At 32.5% G+C, this 26,629-nt stretch overlaps 1 protein-coding gene across 2 annotated transcripts in view; it reads right to left on the reverse strand.

Moving 5' to 3' along the window:
* Positions 1-5,886: 5,886 nt before the first annotated feature.
* Positions 5,887-26,629, reverse strand: part of LOC148941151 (lewis-type alpha-(1,3)-fucosyltransferase-like) — a 40,340-nt gene continuing 19,597 nt past the window's right edge. For both annotated transcript variants that reach the window (XM_089103931.1, XM_089103930.1), the window contains one exon: positions 5,887-7,598. In XM_089103931.1, the coding sequence (XP_088960057.1) occupies positions 6,375-7,499 (1,125 nt within the window). In that variant the 5' untranslated portion in view covers positions 7,500-7,598 and the 3' untranslated portion in view covers positions 5,887-6,374. The remainder of the gene's footprint in view (positions 7,599-26,629) is intronic.

Consider the following 26,629-nt stretch of genomic DNA (forward strand, 5'->3'; position numbering starts at 1 on the left):
TTTATCTACCTCCAAGACAGTCTAGGAGAGTTAAAGGTTTATCTTTTAAGATAATTCAAAGTTTAAGGTGTATTTTAAGGAAGAGCAAGGAATGTAGTAATAATTCTAAATAGACGAAAAGTGGGGAGTTAAAGTTTTCAAGGCAGAGAAGAAATAAAAGGAGGAGGAGGGGTATAAATTCCACTTGAATCTATGCGCACTAAACCTACCAGCCCCCTTAGTAAGTTTCAATAGTCCGTTGTGACAATTCGCTAAGAACTCTTTGTCTTTAACACGTTCAGCCAAGGTTGAGGCCGGCAAAATGATTTTTAAGATATCGAATGTTCTTAAGAGGAAGAAATCCATGAAATAACAAATAATTGGATTTCGAAATTCCATATGACTATTTGATCCCTATTAGGTCTCTGCCTTATCATTCAAATTGTTACCGGAATCTTTGTTGTGATGCATTACACAGGGAGATTTGACTTGGCCTTTTCCAGAGTTGCACATGTTGGCCGAGGCGATAACTGGCTGACTTCCCTAGATTATATTCAGTTACTTATAGTTGCATCACCTAAGTTCGACAAAGATTTTTTTTGTAAGGTTTACTGGTTTTTTTGTCATCAAATACCCTCCTTTGTATTTGATGTCACTAAGACTTGAGCTGTTGTTCCTCCTTGTATTTTTATTTTCCCTGGAGAAAAGTAAAGGAAATATGAAAGAGACATGGAATGTTTTGAATGAGAGTATGGGTTGAGACCACGGCAGATATTCATTTGGATGGTTGCAACCATGATGATACAACTGGGATTGTAAACAAGTTTGCAAATTTTTTCTCGAATATTGGTTCTGAAATGCAATCTAGTGTTATTGACAAATAAATGAAATGCAGTGCAATACTATAAGTGATGTCCGTGGTGAAACATTAAATATGGAATTCCAGCCGTGTACATGTGAAGAAGTACAGAAAGCGGTGCTCGACCGAGTCCGTTGATTTTGAATTGAATTTATCAAGTATTTTGGGCAATCGGTTGCATCAAGACTGGGCTGGGTAATTGTAGACAGAGAAAAGCCAGAGAAGGTTGAGGTGGTTAGGGCACGTTGTGCGGATGAAGGATGACAGATTGCCGAAGATTGTTCTTTTCTGGCAACCATCTAGGGCTAAACGGAAAGCAGGTCGTCCCGTCTGGGGTGGGAGGACGTCATAAACAAAGATTTAAAGGAAATGGGAACTTCGTGGGCGGGTGTAAAAAGGGAGGCTTTGAATAGATTGGGGTGGAGGAGGAGTGTGCGTAGCTGTGTTGGCCTCAAGCGGCTTGTTACTGCGGTGAGTTGTTAGTAGTAGTAGTAGTATATATATATATATATATATATATATATATATATATATATATATATATATATATATATATATATATATATATATATATATATATATATATATATATATATATATATATATATATATATATATATATATATATATATATATATATATATATATATATGTATATATATATATATATATATAATACAATCTAATAATATTAGATTGTATTATATATATATATATATATATATATATATATATATATATATATATATATATATATATATATATATATATATATATAATATTATTAGATTGTATTATATTATATATATATATATATATATATATATATATATATATATATATATATATATATATATATATATATATATATATATATATATATTTGCTATTGAATTGTCTTTTATAGAGCCAATTAGACTAAGTTCATTCTTAATATAGATTGTATATTATTTATTAATTAAAAAAACTTTTTCCACAAAATAAGTTTTTCAAAAAAAAGTAAAGAACTCCATTAAACCAAAAATGAACAAAAATAGAATCAAATAATCTACCAAGCATACAACTACCACAAATCAGTATAAATAAATGAATGAAACCTAGAACAAACAGAAATTAAAATAAGTCAAACTCAAAACGAGCAGAAATTAATCTGAGTAGGGTTCTAAACCTTATGCTTTTTAAAAGCCAGAAGATAATTTGTATTTTACTGAAAAAAAAATTCAAGTGAATTTACTGAAAAAAATGTGCATTGTCAGTTTAATATACATATGCTGATATTTATTCTTTAAAACCTTAATTAATTTTTGATTTCTTAAAGTTATAAAAATGAAAACATTTAAAAGAATGTTTCTCAGTAAAGAATAAATTATATTCTGGCTTTTAGAAAGCATAGGGCTTAGAACCCTATCCATATTATTTTCTGCTCGTTTTGAGTTTGACTCTGCTATCTATTTCTTAAGCTGTTTCGTGCCATATATTTTTAGCTTGCTGCCCATGTTCATCTCTTAAAATTTGACAGCCACTGTGTCTAAAAACTTCATGACTACGTCTGGAGCTCTTCTTCATTGAATATTATATACCTGTTATTTTCTAAGATATATGTATTTTTTGTAATTTTCTATTCAACCATTTGACAAAATCAGTTGTCATTGCTATTGGTATTTAAAGCTTGTTACTAATTCTGCATGTTCAGTTTGAAAAATAATGCTGTTTTGGCGTTACATCTGCTTTTTTCATTTAACTACATTCTTTTGGTTACATTTTAATTTTTCCTCCTGCAGGAAATAGAAACCTACAAAAAGAAACTAGCAGCCCCCGCCAAGAACGGTGCCGTGGCAGAAGATGAAGATGATGAGGAGGAGGAAGAGGAGGACGAGTAAATAGTTGATATGAACCCTCCCCTGTGTGAGTGGTCTTTTGAAGTGTGAATGTGAAAAACATTACAATTTAAAGTGTTATTTTTGGAAAACATGGATTACTCAAAAATGTGAAACTTCCTCATTATTCAAAAGCGTAACATAATTGTAACATAAATTCAAAAACGTAACAAAATATAACGTTTTTAGGACCGTAACGTAAAACGTACCGTTTTATTTAAAACGTACAAAAATGGTACGAATGTAACCTCGGTGGCAACCCTGGTCACCAAGCTTGATCTGATGGAGCATTTTGAACGGAATGCTATTATTTAACTTGGCAGGTAGCCCAAGTTAGCATAGAACGTCTTGTTGGCGTCTCTCCAGACTGCGATTGGATTGTTTACTATTGCTAGTCAAAATATTACTGGAATCTAACATTATTTGCTCTATTGATTTAAATTGAACATTTAAAAATCTTTAGGAGTAAAAATCTTTACTCCTTAGGAGTAAGATTCTTTTGGAGAATAATTTTACCACCAACCATTTGCCCCAGTTTTGTTCGGTCTACTCGTTTCCCGGAGTAGCACTTCTAAGAGCATTCGCTTTTTCGCATTGGGCTCTAACATGTCCATATTCATAAAAATAACACTGTACATTTTCATACCGCGCATCCCTCTTTTCATACTTGCTGAAACAATTAAAACGCTGGGTGACATGGTTTCCCGCATGATCCGCATTTTTATAGCATTCCATGACGCTGTGTCTCCCCCTACAAGTGGGAAACTCTTATCTTCTTTCATCAGAATATCTATCACTACCAGGCCTACTATTGTAGCTTACCCGACCACGAACACTTCCACTACCACGACCTTTATTATAACTTTCATCATTGAGTCCTAATTTCATTGAGTCCTCTTCAGAGCAGAAAAATATTTGTCGGAAGAAGACGTCTCTCCATCCCCCACTATCTGTTCAATTTTTTCATATTGTTTTGCAACCCTATACGCATCATCCAAGAAATTTCTGCACTGTGCTCTAACAAATACCGTTTGTACGACGGCCTGATCCCTTCCTTGAATGCATTGAGAGCAAGTCTTCCAAGGACTAAACCGTCATCACTGGCTTCTAAGGACGTCCAACATGGCCTTTCTAATTGTTTGTATTCTTCTATAAAACAGATATGCCGTTTCATCCTTAAATTGAACCGCACCTACAAACTCTGCAACCATTTTCCCTACTGTTCTGTCTGGGACATATGCTACGAGTAATCCACATTTTAAACTTTACAAATTTGTAATTGAGGAGTCCAGATCCTCAAAAAAGGGGCGACACAAACCATGGGCCAAAAGTCTGTAAAGCTCTTGAATCAGATCAATTTAACAACAACTGAAATTTTTGTAACTACGAAACAAACTCAATTATTTTCCACTTTCTGCCTTTGTGAGTGGGGTTATTACTGTAAGGGGGTCAATTAAAGATCCTATTACTTGGGACTGTTGAGGCTGTTCTATTGGAGGATTAACTGGTGTGGTACTGAGAGGAGTTGAAGGGTTTGTTGGGACCCATGTCTTGATGTTTTGAGGGTAATCCTAAGGTTTGTTTTGTTCAAAAGCGGGATCATTTGAATCAAATGAAAGAGGTAGAAATATCCCATTTATCCTACACTGTTTAACAAAATTAAAAGCAACTGTTATATTCGGTTTCCGAAGGATCAAGTACTGGAATAATAACTGACATACTGGGTTTAAAATTTGTAAAGCAATTACTGTGATAATTTAAATATTGGCTTAAAACACCGTTTTTTAATTGCGGACGCTAGATGTTGGACAATAAATGTCACTCCTAACAATAAGAGCCTAATAAAAATGCTGGGTTTTTTGCCCGTATTGTCCCCAAATGTCACTCCTAACAATAAGGGCCTAATAAAAATGCTGGTTTTTTTGCCCGTATTAATCAACTTACGATAAGCAACTGTCCTTCTCAATTCCAATTGCAACTTGGTTGCAATTGAATGACTACCACCAAATTGAGTCACTATTGAGATTCAATTTTCGATTATTGAATTCAAAGTGTCAATTTTTGGTTGGAAACTGTCAAATGTAGATCACATATCGAGCGTATAAAATAGTCCTCAGGCTTCTCAGGGCAAGGGCTATAAGTTATATTTGTTCCCCTTATTAACTATAAGGTTTTAATGGAAGGGGTGGTCGCCTAAATTTTTGAGGAGGCTCATTGAATGGAAATCAGAAGCTCCTGTGCCGATTCTCGTTTGAGGACGAAGTGTTAACATTATTTGAAATCCTTGACCCTATGAAAGATTTGGACATAGGTACAATTGTTCTTCAGGAAAGGATTCTACAGAGATAGTGCACCGAAAAAAATTCAAATCTTAGCCTACCCCCTGGAAAGTTTTATGCGGAATGATTGATCAGTCATTGATCATTGATCAGAATGATTGCTTTGTATTAGTTACATATTTTTTGTAAGGTAATATATAAGCTCTTCGTACTTTTATTGAAAGTTCGTACTTTCCTTGACACACCTGTTTGCAGGTTTTAGCTTTAGCAGGCATTTTCAAAGGCTGCCGTCCCTTGCTTTACTTCTTGGTTAGGGTCTTTAGCCATTTTATAGCTTTTGAAGTTTCTTTTGTGCAGATACATGAACGCGAGTAACCCAAAATCAGCCACAGGCTTTACCTTTTTTGGCAAAAAAAGTGTCATTTCCTTTAAATGTACAAGAAAGTTGGCAGTTTTCTGCATTTTTATCTTCAGGCAGAGAGGGTGAGTTCCCAGTTTTACCATTTTTTGGAGGGGTCTCCCATGTGAATAATTTAGAATGCTTGCTCATTTAATTTTAACTTTGATCCAGCACCATTTTCGAAGGTTTTCAGGTTAGTTTTTGAAGTTCTCATGAATTCGTTTTCGATCAACCGAAATAATTGTTACCATTCTTGAATCAGCTTCAAATGGCAATGCTTTCTTACTTAACAGATTTTTCAAAATCGTTTTTAGATTTCGGGTTACTATGGGCTGAAATTCCATTTTTTACTAGTTTACAGCGACTGCTAAAATCATCATAAACCTATCAAACTATTAATTTAAAGCCTTTGTCTTTACAATCTGCAACTACAGACCTACCAGCCTACCAGTAAAGTTATGAACCTATCAAACACACAGTACCAAAACCATACACAAGAAACTATTTAATTGACAAGTAATCATAATTTAATTAGTATTTAATCATTCTTAATTGCTCGTTAGTCGTAAATTAATTGTTAATTGACGTGTTTAAGTGAAAAAATATAGACTTGAAAAAGTTACGCACCCTTATATAGTTTTTAATTAATACAGTAAAAGATATTATCACAGAAAATAATCACAGAGAAATAGAGGGACTACTTGTAATGTATTTGTGACTCAAAAATCTTCATTATTTATAATTGGCTTAAGATTTCATACAGAAGAACCATTCAGGTGGAAGAGTTCTTTTACAGGCTTATGCAGGTGGCTTTAGAATCAATTGGGTTTTAAAAAAGCGGGGTATTTTGTTTCTCAAGAAATCATAAACAACATGATTGGCTTACGAAAACACGTCACAAATGTAAACCAATGAAGTTAAAGAACACTTTTTACCGTGGAAATATAGAAAAGTAATCTCTCTTTTCCTCTTTGATATAATCATATTTTCCGGCACTTTTCATTTCCAAGTTGCCATTGATTTATGTCCCTAATTTGACTACTCTTTTTTCTATGTAAGAGCTCACATAATTCACAAAATGCATCCCTCGTGCTTTCCCTAAAACTTTTTACATTGAAGTGATTCTTCCACCAAAAATACTGGCGATATGCTACATCATTTTCGTCAATATCTTTTAATTTATTTGCCAAGACTTGTGGACTAAGACTTGTAGCATCAATATAACTATGCACAGGTAGGATTTTCCTTACATCACTGGCATAAATAACCGGGACTAGGTCATATTTCAGCACTTCAAAAACCAACATGTGAACATAATGAGTACACGCAAAAATTTCTGGAATCAAAAAAAATTTGTAGGTGTTTGATATATTATTAAAAAACTCTGAATTATCTGCGTTATATAATAACTTGAAGCTTTTCGAGCCACAATCTCCAAAGTTATCAACTTCTATATTCTTTTGAAGTTCATTCAGATAAGGGTTTTTGCACACTGATGCAGTTGCTATTAACTTACTTTTGTTATATTTGGTCGATGAGTTCCCTGCATATTGAATTAATCTTTCTCTGAAAGACTCGCTTTTTGGAGCAGACGGTTTTGGGACAACTTTCCCCAGTGGTAAGTATATATCAGAGTCACTTCTATACGTCATTGAAATATTGAAGAAGTCCTTACCATTTTTGAATGACGAATGAAACGTTGGTGGTATTAAATTGAAATATACAAAAGTTTGATTCTTTCTTCTATTTTCAAAAATTGGCAAATATTTCAAATTTTTATCTGGTGAGAACAAAATAGAATCAAAACGCATATCTTTCACCAAACTATGCTGAGTTGTGAAAAAGCATCGATATTCTTGACATCTTGCTTCTCGAAAGGGCTTATTGCCCTCCCTCCAAATTAGATAAGGGGGTGGGTCATATACTAAAATAGTAAGATAGAGTGAGGTTGGCCAGTATATCTCCCTCTTGCCACTGCTCACTGCTTTCAACTCTTCTGTCACCGGAAAGAATGATTCTTCAGTGCTGAGTAGCAATTCTTCAGGATCAATGACATTTTCACTTTCAGAAAATTTGACGGATTTTTGGAGTAAGTCGACATACATAGATGACTCGTTCGTTGTATATTTGTGCAGTACTTGTATTGTTAGTAAAATGCTGATGATGATAAAACTCACAAATATTCTTCTTGCTTTGTAGAGTCTCTGAAAATTAATAAAATTAGTTTTAATTGACTTGTTAAATAAATCAACTTAATAGTATAAATCAACATTGAAACTGCAAAAAATGTGACTGTAACTGTTGGATTGCGAATTAAACTGTGTAGTCTCTGAAAAGAAATTATATTAATTACCTAAATACTTTTAATTAACTTATTTAATAAATCAACTAAATAAAATCATAATAACGTCAAAATCATGACAAAATAACCTATTTCAAGCTGCAATTGTAGAAACTAAAGTCAAATTGAAGAGTTTCTGGAAATAAATAATATTAATTAATTGTATTTTAATGATCCTAACAAAACAAGATAGATAAAACTGTAATTGTAGAGATTCAGTTGTAGAAATCGAAAATTAACCTGCAAAGTCTCCGAAAAGAAATAATCCTAGTAACTAACGTTAGTAACTAATCCTAGTAACTAACGTTAAAATGTAAATACAAACAATAAGTAGAAACAACAGGGAATTTTTTCTTAAGACAGTGGAATCTTAACCGTAAATGAATATTTCTACCCAGAAAAACAAATGAAAATCTAAAAGAAATTCGCTTTAAAATTTAAAACTAAATTAAACTAATTAAAACCAAAACTAATTAAACTAATAAAACTAAAACTAATAACAATTAAGACCATTAAAGCTAAAATTTCTTTTAAAACAGTCCCAGCATCCTTACTTCAGGGAAGTTCAGCCGAGACTCCATTCCCTGTTGTTTCTACCTGTTGTTTGTATTTATGATGGAAAGGCAGTGTTGTCTTCGTCGCTATTTAACGTCAAAATATAAACAAAAAATGTAATTAAATTCCCCCCCCCAATCCCTGATTTCTGAGTCGTTTAACCCCTTTAATTTCAGACTTACCCCCATTTTACCATACTTACACACGGTGCCATTTACGCTTTGATCCTTAAGTATGATTTTAGCATTTTGACAAATGTTATTTCTTTTCAGGTTCCTGACAACTAAGTACATGTTGCGGTACTGATTGATGACCTGTTTAATTGATTTTTAATTATAATTTGTTTTAATTGGTGTTTAATTGATGTGTAGGTTAACGAGAGATACAGTCAGTATTTTTTGCTTGTGATGGTGCTTTTCAAATGAAAATACATCTGATTAAAGCGTAAATGACGCATCTAATGAAACATGGCCGTATCCAGGATTTTTGTTCAGGGGGGGGTTTACTAATTTTGACTTTTTTTGGGGGGGGTACTAATTTTTGACTCAGTTTTCGACTAATTTTACTGATTTTACTGATTTTTACCTAGGTTTGACTAATATTCGACTTATTTTCGAGTCGGTCAAAAATTTTGGGGGGGGGGTTCAAACCAGGTAACCCCCCCCCCCCTGGATACGGCCTTGTAATGAAACCTAAATTTAGGGCACGGAGCCACCTAATGAATAGTCGAATCCTACCCATTTAAGATACATCTAATGTTGCTTTCACACTACATCGTACAAACTTTTACGCGGCTTTCACAAACGTACGTAATTTTTTATGTTAAGTGGTTAGGTTACGTTCGTTTAGTGCAATCTTTCACATGTCCTTTTAAAAGATCACGGAGAAATCCATAAAACCCTCAGGGTCACCGTCTAAAATTATCAAAATCATTATAAGCTAACATCTCAAAAATTAAAAATACGAATGGAGATAAAATTATGAATGGAGATAAAAAACAAATGGAGATAAAAATACGACCGGAGATAAAATTTTGAATGCAGATAAATATACGCTTGAAGATTGAGATCCAATCTCTGATAAAGCGGGAGAGGCTTTCTTGGGAAAGGTAATTAGTTTATTTTCAAACTTTATTAACAGCTCAACCAGAAATAACATTCTGATACTACGATGTTGGCTTTTCCATGACGTAAAATAAACTTAAACTATCGTAAATATACGTAATTTACGTAAACTTACGTAAACTAAACTATCGTAAATTTACGTGTAGAGTTCGAGTCTAAACTGCCTAAGTTACGGAAAAAATTTGCTCCGTAAGATTACATAACGCACCGCAGCTAATGTATGCTAGTGTGAAAGGTAATACTGTGTAGTGAGAGCAGGGTTTCCATCCCTTGTGATTTATCACTATTTGTAGTGATTTTTATATTCCTAAAAAATCACTAAATAAACACATAAACCACTAGATTATTGAAGAAAATCACTAAATCAACACAAAATATAACTAAAATCTAGTGATTTTTTTCACCTGGTGGCAACACTGAGTGTGAGATAGCCATTACAAAGTAGTCACTGAAACTCTAGTAGTGAAATATACAACAAGTATGGCTACTTTTATTTCAGATGAAATTTAGTGTCCTTCTTAGGAAGCTTATTTTCAAATTCCCAAGACTACTCATTGCAGTAAACTGAATGAGGTTGCAAAACTTTCGTCATACTGACTGACCGGGACTTCTTACAAAATATTTTACTGGCCAACAGCATTTCTAATTCTTTCATCAAAAATTAAGGGCCCAAGCATTGCCTTTCCCTAAAAACCCTCTCAAACCGTTTTTTTTTTTTTTTTTTTTTAGTATAAGCTACCTTACAGCCATAATCGTGAAACAGTCATTAGATTAAAAAAAAATCAACTGAAAGTAAGGAGTAACATTAAAACTTAAAATGAATAGAAATTATTCCTTATATGAGAGGGTCTGCCCCTTCTACAAGCCTCGCTCTTTGCGCTTAAGTTTTAAAGTTCTTTAAAATATTTCTTATTCAAATTCAGCAGCCCTTGTGTTTGAGCAGTCTTTCTTAAAGAATTTTGACAAAAAGTCAGGCTTTGGCGTAAAGAGCGAAGGCTGGGGAAGGGACACCCCGCCCCCAATATACGGAATAATTTCAGCTCGTTTTAAGTTTTAATGTTGCTCCTTACTTTCAGTTCAGAAAATTGTTGTTTTTTTTTATTTAACTTCGGTACAGTTGTGCTTAATGGTACACAGCGTTATAGACTGTCGAAGGAATGTAGTGGACCCGTAAAGCGGGTAATTGCTATCTAAATATATCAAAGAGCGTGGTTTCTCATTGAATTTACAATATTTAAACTGTTGTTTTTTGGGGTTTAGGGGGGGGGGGAGGGGGGAAATGTACCTAGGTTAGCTAATGTTACGTATTTAATATATGCTACGCTTTACCCCCCACCCACCCCCCTAATGTGCAAATATATAGCCCAAATTTGTTTCTAAACTATTATATATTCATCCTATTTTTTTTTATTAGCATTAACCAAACTTGACTTATTTCGTGTGAACCATTAAGCGCAATAGTACCTTAATTTCTAATCGTTTATCAAATCGTGCCAGGAAACCCTTCCCCCGTGAAATTTCCCCTGGAAACTTTCCTCGTTGCAAAAAATTCCCCCCCCCCCAAAAAAAAATGTTTCGTGTATTTCCCAATAACAAATACTAAGGCATACGAGAACACAGGGCCGGTGACCCCCTCCCCGAAAATTTCCCAGCGAAAAATTCCCCTGTGTGCAAAACTGAGCAGCCACAGAGAAAGTACAAAATAAGTACTCAAATTTCTCAAAATGACAATAAAATGTCTCAGGCCCCCCTCCTGTAAAATAATTGAAGGGATCCTTTTCCCAGGGATGATTATCATTGTCAATACATTTTTTCAATTATGATGAACCAAATGGCTATCTCAAGATTTTATTCGGATGTCTTTTAGGAAAAGGGGCGTAGTTGCCCTCCATTCTCTTTGCTCATTTAAAAGGGCACTTAAACTTTAAATTTTTGTTCGAATGAGCCCTCTCTAGATTTTCTAGGAACCTTAGTTCAATACCATCATCCCAGGGGAAAAAAAACAACAAACATTCATGATCTTTCTTCGGCAGAAAAAAACTAAAATACAAGAAATATTTGAATATAATCCCAAATATTTGTAGATTAGAGCTTGAAACCTCTACAGTAGGGTTAGCTGATTGATTTGTAGTTAGGGAGGGGGCAGATGCCTCAAAGCTTACAGTTTAATGCCAAAACATCCTAACTCTAATTGAGCCTTAAGATAAATATACAATTAGTTCTAAAAAGGGGCGTGGAGGTACAAATCGATATAATAATTAATCCCTCTTGATTTCTGGTTATATTTCTGGTCTAGGCTGTTATTATGATCAGCTAAAGAGTAAAGTTAAACCCCAAAATGAGCAGAATTTGTTTTGCATAAGGAGGGGGCTGCTCATTACTCATCTTTAACTTATCCCTCGTGATTATAGAATCTTTAGAGGGTGTTCATCCAATCGGAAATTGAGATTTTTTTTTTTTTTTTTTTTTTTTTTTTTTTTTTTTTTTCGAAGTCGAAAAAGATTGGAAACAAATTAGCCCCTGTTCTAGAACTATTTTTTATATTCAGACTGGATTTTAAGTATGCAAAATACTGGACAATCCAGTATGTTTATTACACCTTATTAAGTACAGTGGTGTATAAATTGTCATTGATCATTACGGAGGAAGGCCGGTGGATTTGTGTGCAGGAGCGGGGAGCGTACATCTATTGTCAAAAATTGTGCTTCCATGCTTTTATTAGCAATAATTAATACAATTAATAAGAAAAGGAAGAAAACAACCATATTTGTTAACTGAAGATGATGTGTTGATAACCGTGCAGCCCTTACGATCAGCCAATGCAGCCCAATCTTTCAAACAATTCGTGGTAACAAACTATAAGTAAAAAACGACACAGCTGAATTGTATTTAAACCAATAAAAGCGTTGTAACAATCAGGGGCGAATCAAGGTTTTTTAGGGGGGGAAGGGCAAAATAGGTTGATCTGATAAACTTGCGTTAGGAGCAAGTTTAATAAACGCAATATTGCATTAATTAAGTAAATTGATACCAATAGATGCATCAAAAGAATCAGATTTTAATGCTGATTTCAAATATATAAGTTTCATCAAGTTTAGGCCAACCCATCAAAAGTTACGCACCTGAGAAAATTTGGAAGATTTTCGAAAAAAGGGGAAAGACCTTCTAAAAGTTATAGAACCTTAATGAAAATCACACCATCATATTCAGCGTATCAGAGAACCCTACTGTAGAGGTTTCAAGCTCCTATCTACAAAAATGTGGATTTTCGTATTTTTTGCCAGAAGAAAGATCACGTATGCGTGTTCATTGTTTGTTTTTTTTCCCAGGGGCGATTGTATCGACCCAGTGGTCGTAGAATATTGTGATAGAGCTCATTGGAACGGAAATTAAAAGTTCTAGTGCCCTTTTTAAGTGACCAAAAAAAAAATGCAGGGCAACTAGGCCCCCTCCCACGCTAATTTTTCACAGTCACCCGATCAAAATTTTGAGATAGCCATTTTGTTCAGCATGATCGAAAATATGATAGATATGTCTTTTATGATGACTAAATCCCCCAAAGTCCCCGGGGGGGGCCTGAAAGTTATGAACTTTACCCAATCTTAATATATAGTGTTGGTTATTGGGAAGTATACAGACGTTTTAGGGGGGATTTTTTCTGGTAGTCGGGGGGGGGGGTCGGGGTTATGTGGGAGGATCTTTCCATGAAGACAGTTTTCATGGGGGAAGGGACATTACCATGAAGGGGGCGCCGGATTTCCCAGCATTATTTAAAAAAAGATCAGAAATTTATTTTTTTTTAAACAAGTTTTTCAACTGAAAGTAATGAGCAACATCAAAACTTAAAACGAACAGAAAATATTACGTATATAATTGGGTTCACCCCCTAGTCAATACCTCGCTCTTTAGGCCAAAGATTTTTTAGTACTTTCATAAGAGTTATTTGTTCTAATTAACGGCATTTGTGATTAAGGGGCCATTTTTAAAGAATTGGAACAAAATGCGAACTTTAGCTTTAAGAGCAAGGTATTGCCTAGGGGACGAACCCCCTAATATACGTATTAAAAATATATGAATATAGAAGTTCGTTACGTAAGTTAATTCGTAAGTTACGTATATTTACTACTAATAAAAAGTAGAGAGCTATCAATAATTACTGGGGTAACACCGTGCTGCCATCAATAATTGAGTCTAACGGTACCTATCCACATAAACAATGTTATTGATCCACGAAGGGGGACAGATTTCTGAGAAATTGATCTGCATAATCGAGGGGAATCATTAATTCACGAAAGGGAAATTAATTTGTTGTGTCTAAGGGGAATTATTGATCCACTAACGGAATTAGATATGACATCACTTGTTTCCTAGGAATTATACGGGACTGTAAAGAGATAGAAATTCTATTTTTAAATATGGCTTCTCTGGTCTTTAGACTTAGTGATAAATTATTTAATATTCTATCGAAGCCATCGGAATTAATGACATAACTTGTTTCCTAGGAATTATACAGGACTCTAAAGAGATAGAAATTATATTTTTAAGTATGGCTTCTCTGATCTTTTGTGACAGAGATAAATTCAGGAATTCTATCGAAGCCTTAATAGAGTAACCAAGAACACCTTAGAGATGAAGAGATTAACGCGGGAATTTTATCCTGGGAATTTCAAATGTGACAGGACATGGATGCCAAAACAAAAGGAACACGCAGAAATTAAGTTTAGGGATTATTTGGGCGAAACACTATGAGACATTTTAGAAGATGATTTGGGCGAAACTGTTTGAGACATTTTAGAAGATGATTTAGGCGAAATAGTTTGAGACATTTTAGAAGATGATTTTAGAAGAGGATTTAGAAGATGATTTGGGGTGAAACTCTGCGGTCGTTATAATACACAAGTTCCATTTGAACAGTGTTGCGAGGTCCCCTACCCCAACCCCAAAGGCCCCCGACCAGCCAAAGGCCCCCGGGCCCCCAAAGCCCCCAAAAACCCCCCGGGCCCCCAAAGGCCCCCCGAGCTCCTCCCTTCCTTTTTTGAATTTTTTCTAAGTTTTTTCGGACTGAATTTTTTAGACTTAGAAATTATCCAACATTTTTCCGGTTTTTTTGTTTAACCCATTGACATAGAGTTTTAACCTAGAGTCTTAGCTTAGTTTAATTTAGAGTTGAAGTTCAGTTTAGTTAAAGTTAAGAGTTTAAAGTTTTAGCTTAGAGTCTTAGCTTAGAGTTTTAGTTAGAGTTCTAGTTTAGTTTTAGTTAAGAGTTTTAGCTTAGAGTTTTAGCTTAGAGTCTTAGCTTAGAGTATTAGTTAGAGTTGAAGTTTAGTTATAGTTAAGAGTTTAGAGTTTTAGCTTAGAGTCTTAGCTTAGAGTTTTTGTTAGAGTTCTAGTTTAGTTTTAGTTAATAGTTTAGAGTTTTACCTAAGAGCCTTAGCTTAGAGTTTTAGTTAGAGTTGAAGTTTAGTTTAGTTATAGTTAAGAATTTAGAGTTTTAGTTAAAGTTGGAAGTTAAGGTTAGTTATAGTTAAGAGCTTAGAGTTTTAGCCTAGAGTCTTAGCTTAGTGTTTTAGTTAGAGTTGGAAGTTAAGGTTAGTTATAGTTAAGAGTTGAGAGTTTTAGCTTACAGTCATAGCTTTGAGTTTTTGTTAGAGTTCTAGTTTGGTTTAGTTATAGTTAAGAGTTTTACCTTAGAGTCTTAGCTTAGAGTTTTAGTTAGAGTTGTAGTTTAGTTAAGTTTTAGTTAAGAGTTTAGAGTTTTAGCCTAAAGTCTTAACTTAGAGCTTTAGTTAGAGTTGAAGTTTAGTTTAGTTTTAGTTAAGAGTTTAGAGTTTTACATTAGAGTCTTAGCTTAGAGTTTTAGTTAGAGTTGAAGTTAAGTTTAGTTATAGTTAAGAATTTAGAGTTTTAGCTTAGAGTCATAGCTTAGAGTTTTAGTTAAAGTTGTAGTTTAGTTAAGTTTTAGTTAAGAGTTTAGAGTTTTAGCCTAGAGTCTTAGCTTAGAGTTTTAGTTAGAGTTGAAGTTTAGTTTAGATATAGTTAAGAATTTAGAGTTTTAGCTTAGAGTCATAGCTTTGAGTTTTTGTTAGAGTTCTAGTTTAGTTTAGTTATAGCTAAGAGTTTTACCTTAGAGTTTTAGCTTACAGTTTTAGTTAGAGTTAAAGCTTCGTTATAGTTAAGAGTTCAGAGTTTTAGCATAGAGTCTTAACTTAGAGGTTTAGTTAGAGTTGAAAGTTTATTTAAGTTATAGTTTAGAGTTTATAGTTTTTAGCTTAGAGTCTTAGCTTAGAGTTTTTGTTAGGGTTCTAGTTTAGTTTAGTTTTATTTAAGAGTTTGGAGTTTTAACTTAGAGTTTTAGCTTAGAGTTTTATTAGAGTTGAAGTTTAGTTTAGTTTTACTTTATAGTTTTAGCTTAGAGTCTTAGCTTAGAGTTTTAGTTAGAGTTGAAGTTTAGTTTAGCTATAGTTAAGAGTTTAGAGTTTTAGCCTGGGGTCTTAGCTTAGAGTTTTAGCTAAAGTTCTAGTTTAGTTTAGTTAAGAGTTTAGAGTTTTAGCCTAGAGTCTTAGCTTAGAGTTTTTGTTAGAGTTCTAGTTTAGTTTAGTTTTAGTTAAGAGTTTAGAGTTTTAGATTAGAGTCATAGCTTAGAGTTTTAGTTAGATTTAAAGTGTAATTTAGTTATACTTAATAACTTAGAGTTTTAGCTTAGAGTCATAGCTTAGAGTTTTAGTTAAAGTTGTGTTTTAGTTAAGTTTTAGTTAAGAGTTTAGATTTTTAGCCTAGAGTCTTAGCTTAGAGTCTTGGCTTAGAGTTTTTGTTGAAGTTCTAGCTTAGTTTAGTTTTAGTTAAGAGTTTAGAGTTTTACATTAGAGTCTTAGCTTAGAGTTTTTTTTAGTGTTAGAGGTTCGTTTAGTTATAGTTAAGGGTTTGGTGTTTTAGCCTTGAGATTTATATAAAATTTGTATTTAGTGTTGTAGTTTGTTTTAGTTATGTTTAAGAGTTTAGAGTTTTAACCAAGACTCATAAAGCAGAGTTGTTTCAACGATTGAAGTTTAGTTTAGTTTAGTTTTACTTTTTAGATTTATCTTAGAGTCTTAGCTTAGAGTTTTAGTTAGAGTTGAAGTTTAGTTTAGCTATAGTTAAGATTTTAGAGTTTTAGCCTAGAGTCTTATCTTAGAGTTTTAGATAAAGTTCTAGTTTTAGTTTAGTTTTAGTTAAGAAATTAGAGTTTTAGGCTAGAGTCTTAGCTTTGAAATTTTAGTTAGAGTTCTAGTTTAGTTTAGTTTTAGTTAAGAGTTTAGAGTTTTAGCCTAGAGTGTTAGCTTAGAGTTTTTGTTAGAGTTATATTTTATTTTAGTTTTAGTTTATATTTTCGATTTTTAGCTTATATTAATAGCTTATAGTTTTAGTTATATTTTTAGTTTAATTTATTTATCGTTAAGAGTTGATAGTTTTAGCCTAGAGTCTTAGCTTAGAGTTTAGTTAGAGTTGAAGTTTAGTTTAGCTATAGTTAAGAGTTTGGTGTCTTACCTTTGAGTCTTAGCATAGAATTTTAGTTAGAGTTGAAGTTTAGTTTAGTTATAGTTAAGAATTTAGAGTTTTAGCTTAGAGTCACAGCTTAGAGTTTTAGTTAAAGTTGTAGTTTAGTTAAGTTTTAGTTAAGAGTTTAGAGTCTAGCCTAGAATCATAGCTTAGAGTTTTAGTTAGAGTTCCAGTTTAGAAGTTGAAGTTTAGTTTAGTAATAGCTAAGAGTTTAGAGTTTTAGCTTAGAGTCTTAGCTTAGAGTTTTAGTTAGAGTTGAATTTTAGTTTAGTTATAGTTAAGAGTTGAGAGTTTTAGCCTATAGTCTTAGCTTAGAGTTTAGTTAGAGTTGAAGTTTAGTTTAGCTATAGTTAAGAGTTTGGAGTTTTAGCTTTGAGTCTTAGCTTAGAGTTTTAGTTAGAGTTGAAGTTTAGTTTAGTTATAGTTAAGAATTTAGAGTTTTAGCTTAGAGTCACAGCTTAGAGTTTTAGTTAAAGTTGTAGTTTTAGTTAAGTTTTAGTTAAGAGTTTAGAGTTTTAGCCTAGAATCATAGCTTAGAGTTTTAGTTAGAGTTCCAGTTTAGTTTAGTTTTAGTTAAGAGTTTAGAGTTTTACCTCAGAGCCTTAGCTTAGAGTTTTAGATAGAGTTATACTTTAGTTTAGTTTTAGTTTAGAGTTTTAGTCTAGAATCTTACCTTAGAGTTTTAGTTAGAGTTCTAGTTTAGTTTTAGTTAAGAGTTTGAAGTTTTACCTTAGAGTCTTAGCTTAGAGTTTTAGTTAGAGTTCTAGTTTAGTTTAGTTTTACCTTAGAGTCTTAGCTTAGAGTTTTTGTTAGAGTTCTAGTTTAGTTTAGTTTTAGTTTAGATTTTTACCTTAGTCTTAGCTTAGAATTTTATTTAGAGTTGAAGTTTAGTTTAGATATAGTTAAGAGTTTAGAGTTTTAGCCTAGAGTCTTAGATTAGAGTTTTAGTTAGAGTTCTAGTTTAGTTTAGTTTTATTTAAGATTTTTAGCCTAGAGTATTTGCTCAGATTTTTAGTTAGAGTTGAAGTTTAGTTTAGTTATAGTTAAGAGTTTAGAGTTTTAGCTTAGAGTCTTAGCTTAGAGTTTTAGTTAGAGTTCTAGTTTAGTTTAGTTTTAGTTAACAGTTTTAGCCTAGAGTCATAGCTTAGAGTTTTTGATAGAGTTGAAGTTTAGTTTAGTTTTAGTTAAGAGTTTAGAATTTTAGTTTAGAGTCTTAGATTAGAGTTTTAGTAAGAGTTGAAGTTTAGTTTAGTTATAGTTATGAGTTTTTAGCTTAGTCATAGCTTAGAGTTTTTGATAGAGTTGAAGTTTAGTTTAGTTTTAGTTAAGAGTTTAGAGTTTTACCATAGATTTTTAGCCTAGAGTTTTAGTTAGAGTTAAAATTTAGTTTAGTTTTAGTTTAGAGTTTAAAATTTTACCTTAGAGTCTTAGCTTAGAGTTTTAGTTAGAGTTCTAGTTTAGTTTAGTTTTAGTTATGAGTTTAGAGTTTTATCTTGGAGTCTTAGCTTAGAGTTTTAGTTCGAGTTCTAGTTTAGTTTTAGTTAAGAGTTTAGACTTTTACCTTAGAGTCTTAGCTTAGAGTTTTAGTTAGAGTTCTAGTTTAGTTTTAGTTAAAAGTTTAGAGTTTTATCTTGGAGTCTTAGCTTAGAGTTTTAGTTAGAGTTGAAGTTTAGTTTAGTTATAGTTAAGAGTTTAGAGTTTTAGCTTAGAGTCATAGCTTAGAGTTTTAGTTAAAGTTATAGTTTAGTTTAGTTTTAGTTAAGAGTTTAGAGTTTTAGCCTAGAGTCTTAGCTTAGAGTTTTTGTTAGAGTTCTAGTTTAGTTTACTTTTAGTTAAGAGTTTAGAGTTTTACCTTAGAGTCTTAGCTTAGAGTTTTAGTTAGAGTTCTAGTTTAGTTTAGTTTTAGTTTAGAGTTGTAGCCTAGAATCTTAGCTTAGAGTTTTAGTTAGAGTTCTAGTTTAGTTTAGTTTTAGTTAAGAGTTTAAAGTTTTATCTTGGATTCATAGCTCAGAGTTTTAGTTAGAGTTCTAGTTTAGTTTAGTTTTACCTTAGAGTCTTATCTTATATTTTTTGTTAGAGTTGTAGTTTAGTTTAGCTTTAGTTTAGAGTTTTACCTTAGTCTTAGCTTAGAATTTTAGTTAGAGTTGAAGTTTAGTTTAGATATAGTTAAGAGTTTAGAGTTTTAGCCTAGAGTCTTGGCTTAGAGTTTTAGTTCGAGTTCTAGTTTAGTTTAGTTTTAGTTAAGTTTTAGCCTAGAGTCTTAGCTTAGAGTTTTAGTTAGAGTTGAAGTTTAGTTTAGTTATAGTTAAGCGTTTAGAGTTTTAGCTTAGTCTTAGCTTAGAGTTTTAGTTAGAGTTCTAGTTTAGTTTAGTTTTAGTTAAGAGTTTTAGCCTAGAGTCATAGCTTAGATTTTTTTATAGAGTTGAAGTTTAGTTTAGTTATAGTTAAGAGTTTTAGTTTAGAGTCTTAACTAAGAGTTTTAGTGAGAGTTGAAGTTTAGTTTAGTTATAGTTACCGGTTTAGATTTTACAGCTTAGAGTCATAGCTTAGAGTTTTTGATAGAGTTGAAGTTTAGTTTAGTTTTAGTTCAGAGTTTAGAGTTTTACCTTAGAGTTTTAGTTTAAAGTTTTAGTTAGAGTTGAAGTTTAGTTTAGTTTTAGTTTAGAGTTTTACCTTAGAGTCTTAGCTTAGAGTTTTAGTTAGAGTTCTAGTTTAGTTTAGTTTTAGTTATGAGTTTAGAGTTTTATCTTGTAGTCTCAGATTAGAGTTTATGCTAGACTTCTAGTTTAGTTTAGTTTTAGTTTAGTGTTTTACCTTAGAGTCTTAGCTTAGAGTTTTAGTTAGAGTTCTAGTTTAGTTTTAGTTAAGAGTTTAGAGTTTTATCTTGGAGTCTTAGCTTAGAGCTTTAGTTAGAGTTCTAGTGTAGTTTAGTTTTATTTAAGAGTTTAGAGTTTTACCTTAGAGTCTTAGCTTAGAGTTTTATTTACAGTTCTAGTTTAGTTTATTTTTAGTCAAGAGCTTACAGTTTTAGCCTAGACTCTTAACTTAGAGTTTTAGTTAGAGTTCTAGTTTAGTTTAGTGTTAGTTAATAGTTTAGAGTTTTACCTTAGAGTCTTAGCTTAGAGTTTTAGTTAGAGTTGAAGTTTAGTTATAGTTAAGAGTTTAGAGTTTTAGCTTGGAGTCATAGCTAAGAGTCTTATTTATAGTTCTAGTTTAGTTTAGTTTTATTCAATAGTTTGATATTTTACCTTAGACACTTATCTTAGAGTTTTAGTTAGAGTTAAAGGTCAGTTTAGTTAATAGTTTAGAGTTTTATATTAGAGTCATAGCTTAGAGTTTTAGTTAGAGTTATAGTTTAGTTTAGTTTTAGTTAAGAATTTAGAGTTTTAGATTAGTCATATTTTAGAGTTTTAGTTAGAGTTCTAGTTTAGTTTTAGTTAAGAGTTTAGAGTTTTAGCTTAGAGTCTTAGCTTAGTGTTTTAGTTAGAGTTGAAGTTTAGTTTAGTAATAGTTAAGAGTCTAGAGTTTTAGCTTAGAGTCTTAGCTTAGAACTTTAGTTAGATTTCAAGTTTAGTTTAGTTTTAGTTAAGAGTTTTAACTTAGAGTTTTAGCTTGGAGTCATAGCTTAGAGTTTTAGTTAGAGTTGTAGTTTAGTTTGATTATAGTTAAGAGTTTAGAGTTTTAGCCTAGACTCCTAGCTTAGAGTTTCAATTAGAGTTGAAGTTTAGTTTAGTTATAGTTAAGAGTTTATAGTTTTAGCTTAGAGTCCTAGCTTAGAGTTTTAATTAGAGTTATAGTTTAGTTTAGTTTTAGTTAAGAGTTTTAGCTTAGAGTTTTAGCCTAAAATCTTAGCTTAGAGATTTAGTTAGAGTTGAATTTTAGTTTTGTTATAGTTAAGAGCTTAGAGTTTCAGAGTTTCAGCTTATAGTCTTAGCTTAGAGTTTTAGTTAAAGTTGTAGTTTAGTTTAGTTTTAGTTAAGAGTTTTAGCTTAGAGTTTTAGCCTAGATTCCTAGCTTAGAGTTTGAGTTAGAGTTGAATTTTGGTTTGGTTATAGTTAAGAGTTTAGTTTTAGCTTAGAGTCATGGCTTAGAGTTTTAGTTAGAGTTGTATTTTAGTTTGGTTATAGTTAAGAGTTTAGAGTTTTAGCCTAGAGTCCTAGCTTAGAGTTTTAGTTAGAGTTGAAGTTTAGTTTAGTTTAGTTATAGTTAAGAGTTTAGAGTTGTAGCTTAGAGTCTTATCTTAGAGTTTTAGTTAGAGTTGTAGTTTAGTTTGGTTATAGTTAAGAGTCTTGAGTTTTAGCCTGGAGTCCTAGCTTAGAGTTTTAGTTAGAGTTGAAGTTTAGTTTAGTTATAGTTAAGAGTTTAGAGTTTTAGCTTAGAGTTTTATCTTAGAGTTTTAGTTAGAGTTCTAGTTTAGTTTAGTTTTAGTTAAGAGTTTTAGCTTGGAGTTTTAGCCTAGAGTCTTAGCTTAGAGATTTAGTTAGAGTTGAAGTTTAGTTTAGTCATAGTTAAGACTTTAGAGTTTAGAGTTATAGCTTAGAGTCTTAGCTTAGAGTTTTAGTAAGAGTTCTAGTTTATTTTTACTTAAGAGTTTTAGCTAAGAGTTTTAGCCTAGAGTCGAGGAGGGAGACAATATAAGCTCTAAACTCTAAGTTAAGACTCTAAACTAGAACTCTTAACTAAAACTAAACTAAACTTCAACTCTATCAAAAACTCTAAGCTATGACTCTAGGCTAAAACTCTTAACTAAAACTAAACTAAAACTCTAACTAAAACTCTAAGCTAAGAGGGGGACAATATAAGTTCTAAACTCTAAGCTAAGACTCTAAGCTAAAACTCTAAACTCTTAACTATAACTAAACTAAACTTCAACTCTAACTAAAACTCTAAGCTATGACTCTAAGCTAAAACTCTTAACTAAAACTAAACTAAACCAGAACTCTAACTAAAACTCTAAGCTAAGACTATAGGCTAAAACTCTAAATTCTTAACTATATCTAAACTAAACTTCAACTCTAACTAAAACTCTAAGCTAAGACTCTAAGGTAAAACTCTAAACTAAAACTAAACTAAACTAGAACTGTAACAAAAACCTTAAGCTATGACTCTAGGCTAAAACTCTAAACTATTAACTATAACTAAACTACAACTCTAACTAAAACTCTAAGCTATGACTCTAAGCTAAAACTCTAAAATCTTAACTATAACTAAACTAAACTTGAACTCTACCTAAAACTATAACTAGGACTCTATGCTAAAACTCTAGAATTTTAACTAAAACTAAACTAAACTAGAATTCTAACAACAACTCTAAGTTAAGACTCTAAGCTAAAACTCTAAACTCTTAACTATTACTAAACTAAAGTTCAACTCTAACTAAAACTCTAATCTAAGACTATAAGCTAAAAACTCTAAACTCTTAACTAAAACTGAACTAAACTAGAACTCTAACAAAAACTCTAAGCTAAGACTCTAAGGTAAAACTCCAAACTCTTAACTATAACTAAATTAAACTAGAACTCTAACAAAAACTCTAAGCTAAGACTCTAAGGAAAAACTCTAAACTCTTAACTAAAGCTAAACTAAACTAGAACTTCAACAAAAACTCCAAGCTAAAACTCTAAGCTAAGACTCTAAGCTAAAACTCCAAACTCTTAACTATAGCTAAACTAAACTTCAACTCTAACTAAAGTCTAAGCTATGACTCCAAGGTACAACTCTGAACTCTTAACTATAACTAAACTAAACTTCAACTCTAACTAAAACTCTAAGCTAAGACTCTAGGCTACAACTCTAAGCTAAAACTCTTAACTAAAACTAAACTAGAACTCTAACTAAAACTCTAAGCTTAAACTTTAAACTCTTAACTATAACTAAACTAAACTTCAACTCTAAATAAAACTAAGCTAAGACTCTAGGTTAAAACTGTATGTCAATGGGTTAAATAAAAAACCGGAAAAATGTTGGATAATTTCTAAGTCTAAAAAATTCAGTCCGAAAAAACTTAGAAAAAATTCAAAAAAAAGAAGAGAGGAAGGGAAGGGCTCGGGGGGCCTTTAGGGGCGCGGGGTCCTTTGGGGGCGAAGGGGGTCTTTGGGGGCCCAGAGGCCTTTGGGGGGGGCGGGGGCCTTTGGGGTGGGGGACCTCGCAACACTGTTCAAATGGAACTTGTGTATTATAACGACCACAGAGTTTCCCCCCAAATCATCTTCTAAATCATCTTCTAAAATCATCTTCTAAAATGTTTCAAACTGTTTCGCCCAAATCATCTTCTAAAATATCTCAAATTGTTACGCCTAAATCATCTTCTAAAATGTCTCAAATGGTTTCGCCCAAAAAATCCCTAAGCGTAATTTCTGCGTGTTCCTTTTGTTTTGGCATCCCTGCGCTGTCACATTTGAAATTCCCAGGAAAAAATTCCCGCGTTAATCTCTTCATCTCTAAGGTGTTCTTGGTTACACTATTATGGCTTCGATAGAATTCCTCAATTTATCTCTGTCACTAAAGATCAGAGAAGCCATATTTAAAAACAAAATGTCGATTTCTGGAGAGTCACATCTACGTACTATGAAACAATTGATGTAATTTATAATTCAAAGTTAATTGATCGACTAATGATTAATTCAGCAATAAGTCTAAATACAAGAGAATACATATTTAACAATATAATTTCTATATCTTTATAGTACCGCATACTTTCTAGGAAACATGTGATGTCGTTTATATTTCTGTTAGTGGATCAATAATTCCCCTTAGAAAAAACAAATAAATTACCCATTCTTGGATCAATAATTCCCCTTAGAAACAACAAATTAATTCCCCTTTCGTGAATCAATAATTCCCCTCGATTTTGCAAATCAATTTCTCAGAAATCTGTCCCCCTTCGTGGATCAATAAGTAGTATGCTAATAATGAATTTGCGGCCTTTACGTTCCATCCTGTTTTATTTGCGGCCTTTACGTTCCTTGGTGCCTTTCCAGAGCATGTACCTATGGATTTGGGGCTTTTACGTTCCTTCCTGTGCTATTTGGGGCCTTTTATGTTCCTTCCGGTGTTATTTGCTTGAAGCTATCGGAATCTTTATGTTATTCGCATACGTCTCTACATCTATTCAAAGAGATTCAGAGCTCCCTCACATGGCATTATACTTCGGGTAGACTATGTTCCATCTTGTGCTAGTTGGGTATTGCGTAATATGTTATGAAGGACAAGTTTTCTGACATAATTTACGTAGACTATATTTCTACTTCATGATATATATTTTATACATGTCTTTTAGGGTAAATCCATGTCAAAAAACCAGTGTGTCTTGTTCAGATGTTAATATATTCAATTATTTTTTTGTATATATTCAAGTTTCAGATTAGAATTTTCTACAGTTTGAATAGTTCATTCATTCTAACAGTATCTGTATTTTGCCATTATTTATATTGATAGAGACATGGAATCTTTTAAGTCAATTCTGGTAAGTAAAATTTCCTCATTATTATAATAAAGAGGAATATATTTTTTTTCCCTTCATAAATTCAAGGAAGAATATCCACTACATTCCTTACTTACGCTTTTTTTTCATCGTGTTGTTAGCTCTTTTAAAAAGCTTCCTTCTTTTAAATGTTAATTAAACAGTCCATGTATTTCAATTTTAGTAAAAATTCAAAAAAAAGAGAGGCAGGTTCACTTTGATTTTGACTCATTGTATATGAAAAATTAAAATAGAATTTGCATATTAGTTTCAGCAGATATTAAAGGTCGCCCCTCTCCTCAATATCATGCTCTTTACACTAAAGTTCGAATTTTGTTCGAATCACAAACTCTTGAATCACAAAGGTTGGTTAATTAGAATAGATACCTCTTTTGAAAGTGCTAAAAAAAAACTTAAGCGTAAAGGGTGAGGTATTGGTTAGAGGGTAAACCCTTTGTATACTTAATAATTTTTAGCTTTGGCCATGTCCGGGAGTCTTTTTCTTCCTTTTTCTGTGATTTAAAGTATTTCGTAATTTAGGTATATAAATTTTATTAGCTTTGCATATAAAAAAAATTTATAATTGTCAACTTTTTGTGTTTGATACTATGGAATTGAAGGCCAAATGCCCTCCTTTAATATTCTGTGTCATTTTTTTCAAATTTTGGGGGTTGAGTACCGTGATATTCGCAATTTTAGTATATAATTTTTAAAAGCTTTACATATAAAAAAAAATAGTTTTACTAGTAAATTCAAATTTCAGGGGGACTTAGCCCCCCTCCCCTCCAACAATTACTTTAAAAGCTTTTCTTTTTAAATATTTCTAAAGTGCTAAGACATAGAGTGCTACAAACACCAGAATAAACTTTAGAGGGCAATTTATCTGTAAAAGAGGGCTTATTATTTCGTTACTAAATTTTTCTTCTTTTTTAAGGATGTTGAGGTGGATTCATGCAATTACCCTCCCTCCGAAAAGAGACCAAGATGGGGTGATATCACATCGATGCAAGCTGCAAGACCATCAATCATCACATATGCTAGCTCCAATACAAGTTCGATGGACCTGCCAGGAGCCTCTCAAGCCAGTGTCAGCTCTGCGCAAAAACCTCTATGCAACCTGGCAGAAAATTCAAGAGAGAATGGATAGATTCTCATAATGCATCAGTCTCATCTGGTCAAGATCGGGAGGACACTCCTCTTCATGCTTTGCCAGGGACTTCAGATGTACAAGTGCAGTCAGAATTTGTAAATGTATATTTTTTTCCCGTATTTTCAAAAATAAGGCGAATTTTCTCAAGCACGTAACTTTCGATGAGTAAAACTAAACTTAAATTTGTTTCTAAACTATTCAATAATAATCCTATTTCATTTTCTTTCATTACCATTAGCCACATTACTAGTATATAAAAGAGTGCTTATAGCACGAAAGTAGAAAATAGCTTATCCTAGTTTTCTAAAACACTTTACTTGTAATTTCTCTTTTAAGCAAGATTTTTTCCAATGCAAAAATCCATTATTTCATTAAACAAACTCTATATAAAAAAAACAACACTATTTCACAGTTGACGGTTGAACAAACTTTCTTAAACTGGGATATGTTTCGAACTTGGCTTTGCGCGTATTTGGTTCTTATCAAAATAACCCATCGGAAAGGTTAAAAATTTGAATTTTAATCTGACAGGTATAAAATGAATGTTAATCGCTCGTTACAAAGTGGGTTTCAAATAACCGGATGTTTTTTATTTTAGATGAAGAGATATTAACGCGAGAAAAAGGTTCTTAATAATTTCAAATGTGACAGCGCAGAGATGTAAAAAAACATTATTTGGATGAAACCATTTTAGACATTTTAGGCAATTATTTCGGCGAAACAGTTAGAGACATTTTAAAAGATGATTTTAGAATATGTTTTCGAAAAGGATTTGAGGCCTACACTCTAGGGTCGTTAAAACACACAAGTCCTATTTGAATAGTGTTGTGAATTCCTCTACCCCAACTCAAGGGGGCTCCGATTCCAACCCAGAAGGAAGCTTCCGATCCCCAAAGGTCCTCCCCAGAGCTCTCAAAAGGACCATCCAGCATTTTAATTGCACTTTAATTGTTGATATGGAAGGAGAAAAAAAGTTCTTCACTTACAATGATTTATTTAGTCCAGGTTAACTGCGTCCAGTATTTCAATCAAATCCGTCGTCAAGCAATAGGAAAATTCGGATTGTC

This window comes from Artemia sp. Qi Xiang Cuo, chromosome 18 (assembly GCF_049724085.1).
Source record: "Artemia sp. Qi Xiang Cuo chromosome 18, ASM4972408v1, whole genome shotgun sequence".
NCBI classification, from domain to species: Eukaryota; Metazoa; Arthropoda; class Branchiopoda; order Anostraca; family Artemiidae; genus Artemia; species Artemia sp. Qi Xiang Cuo.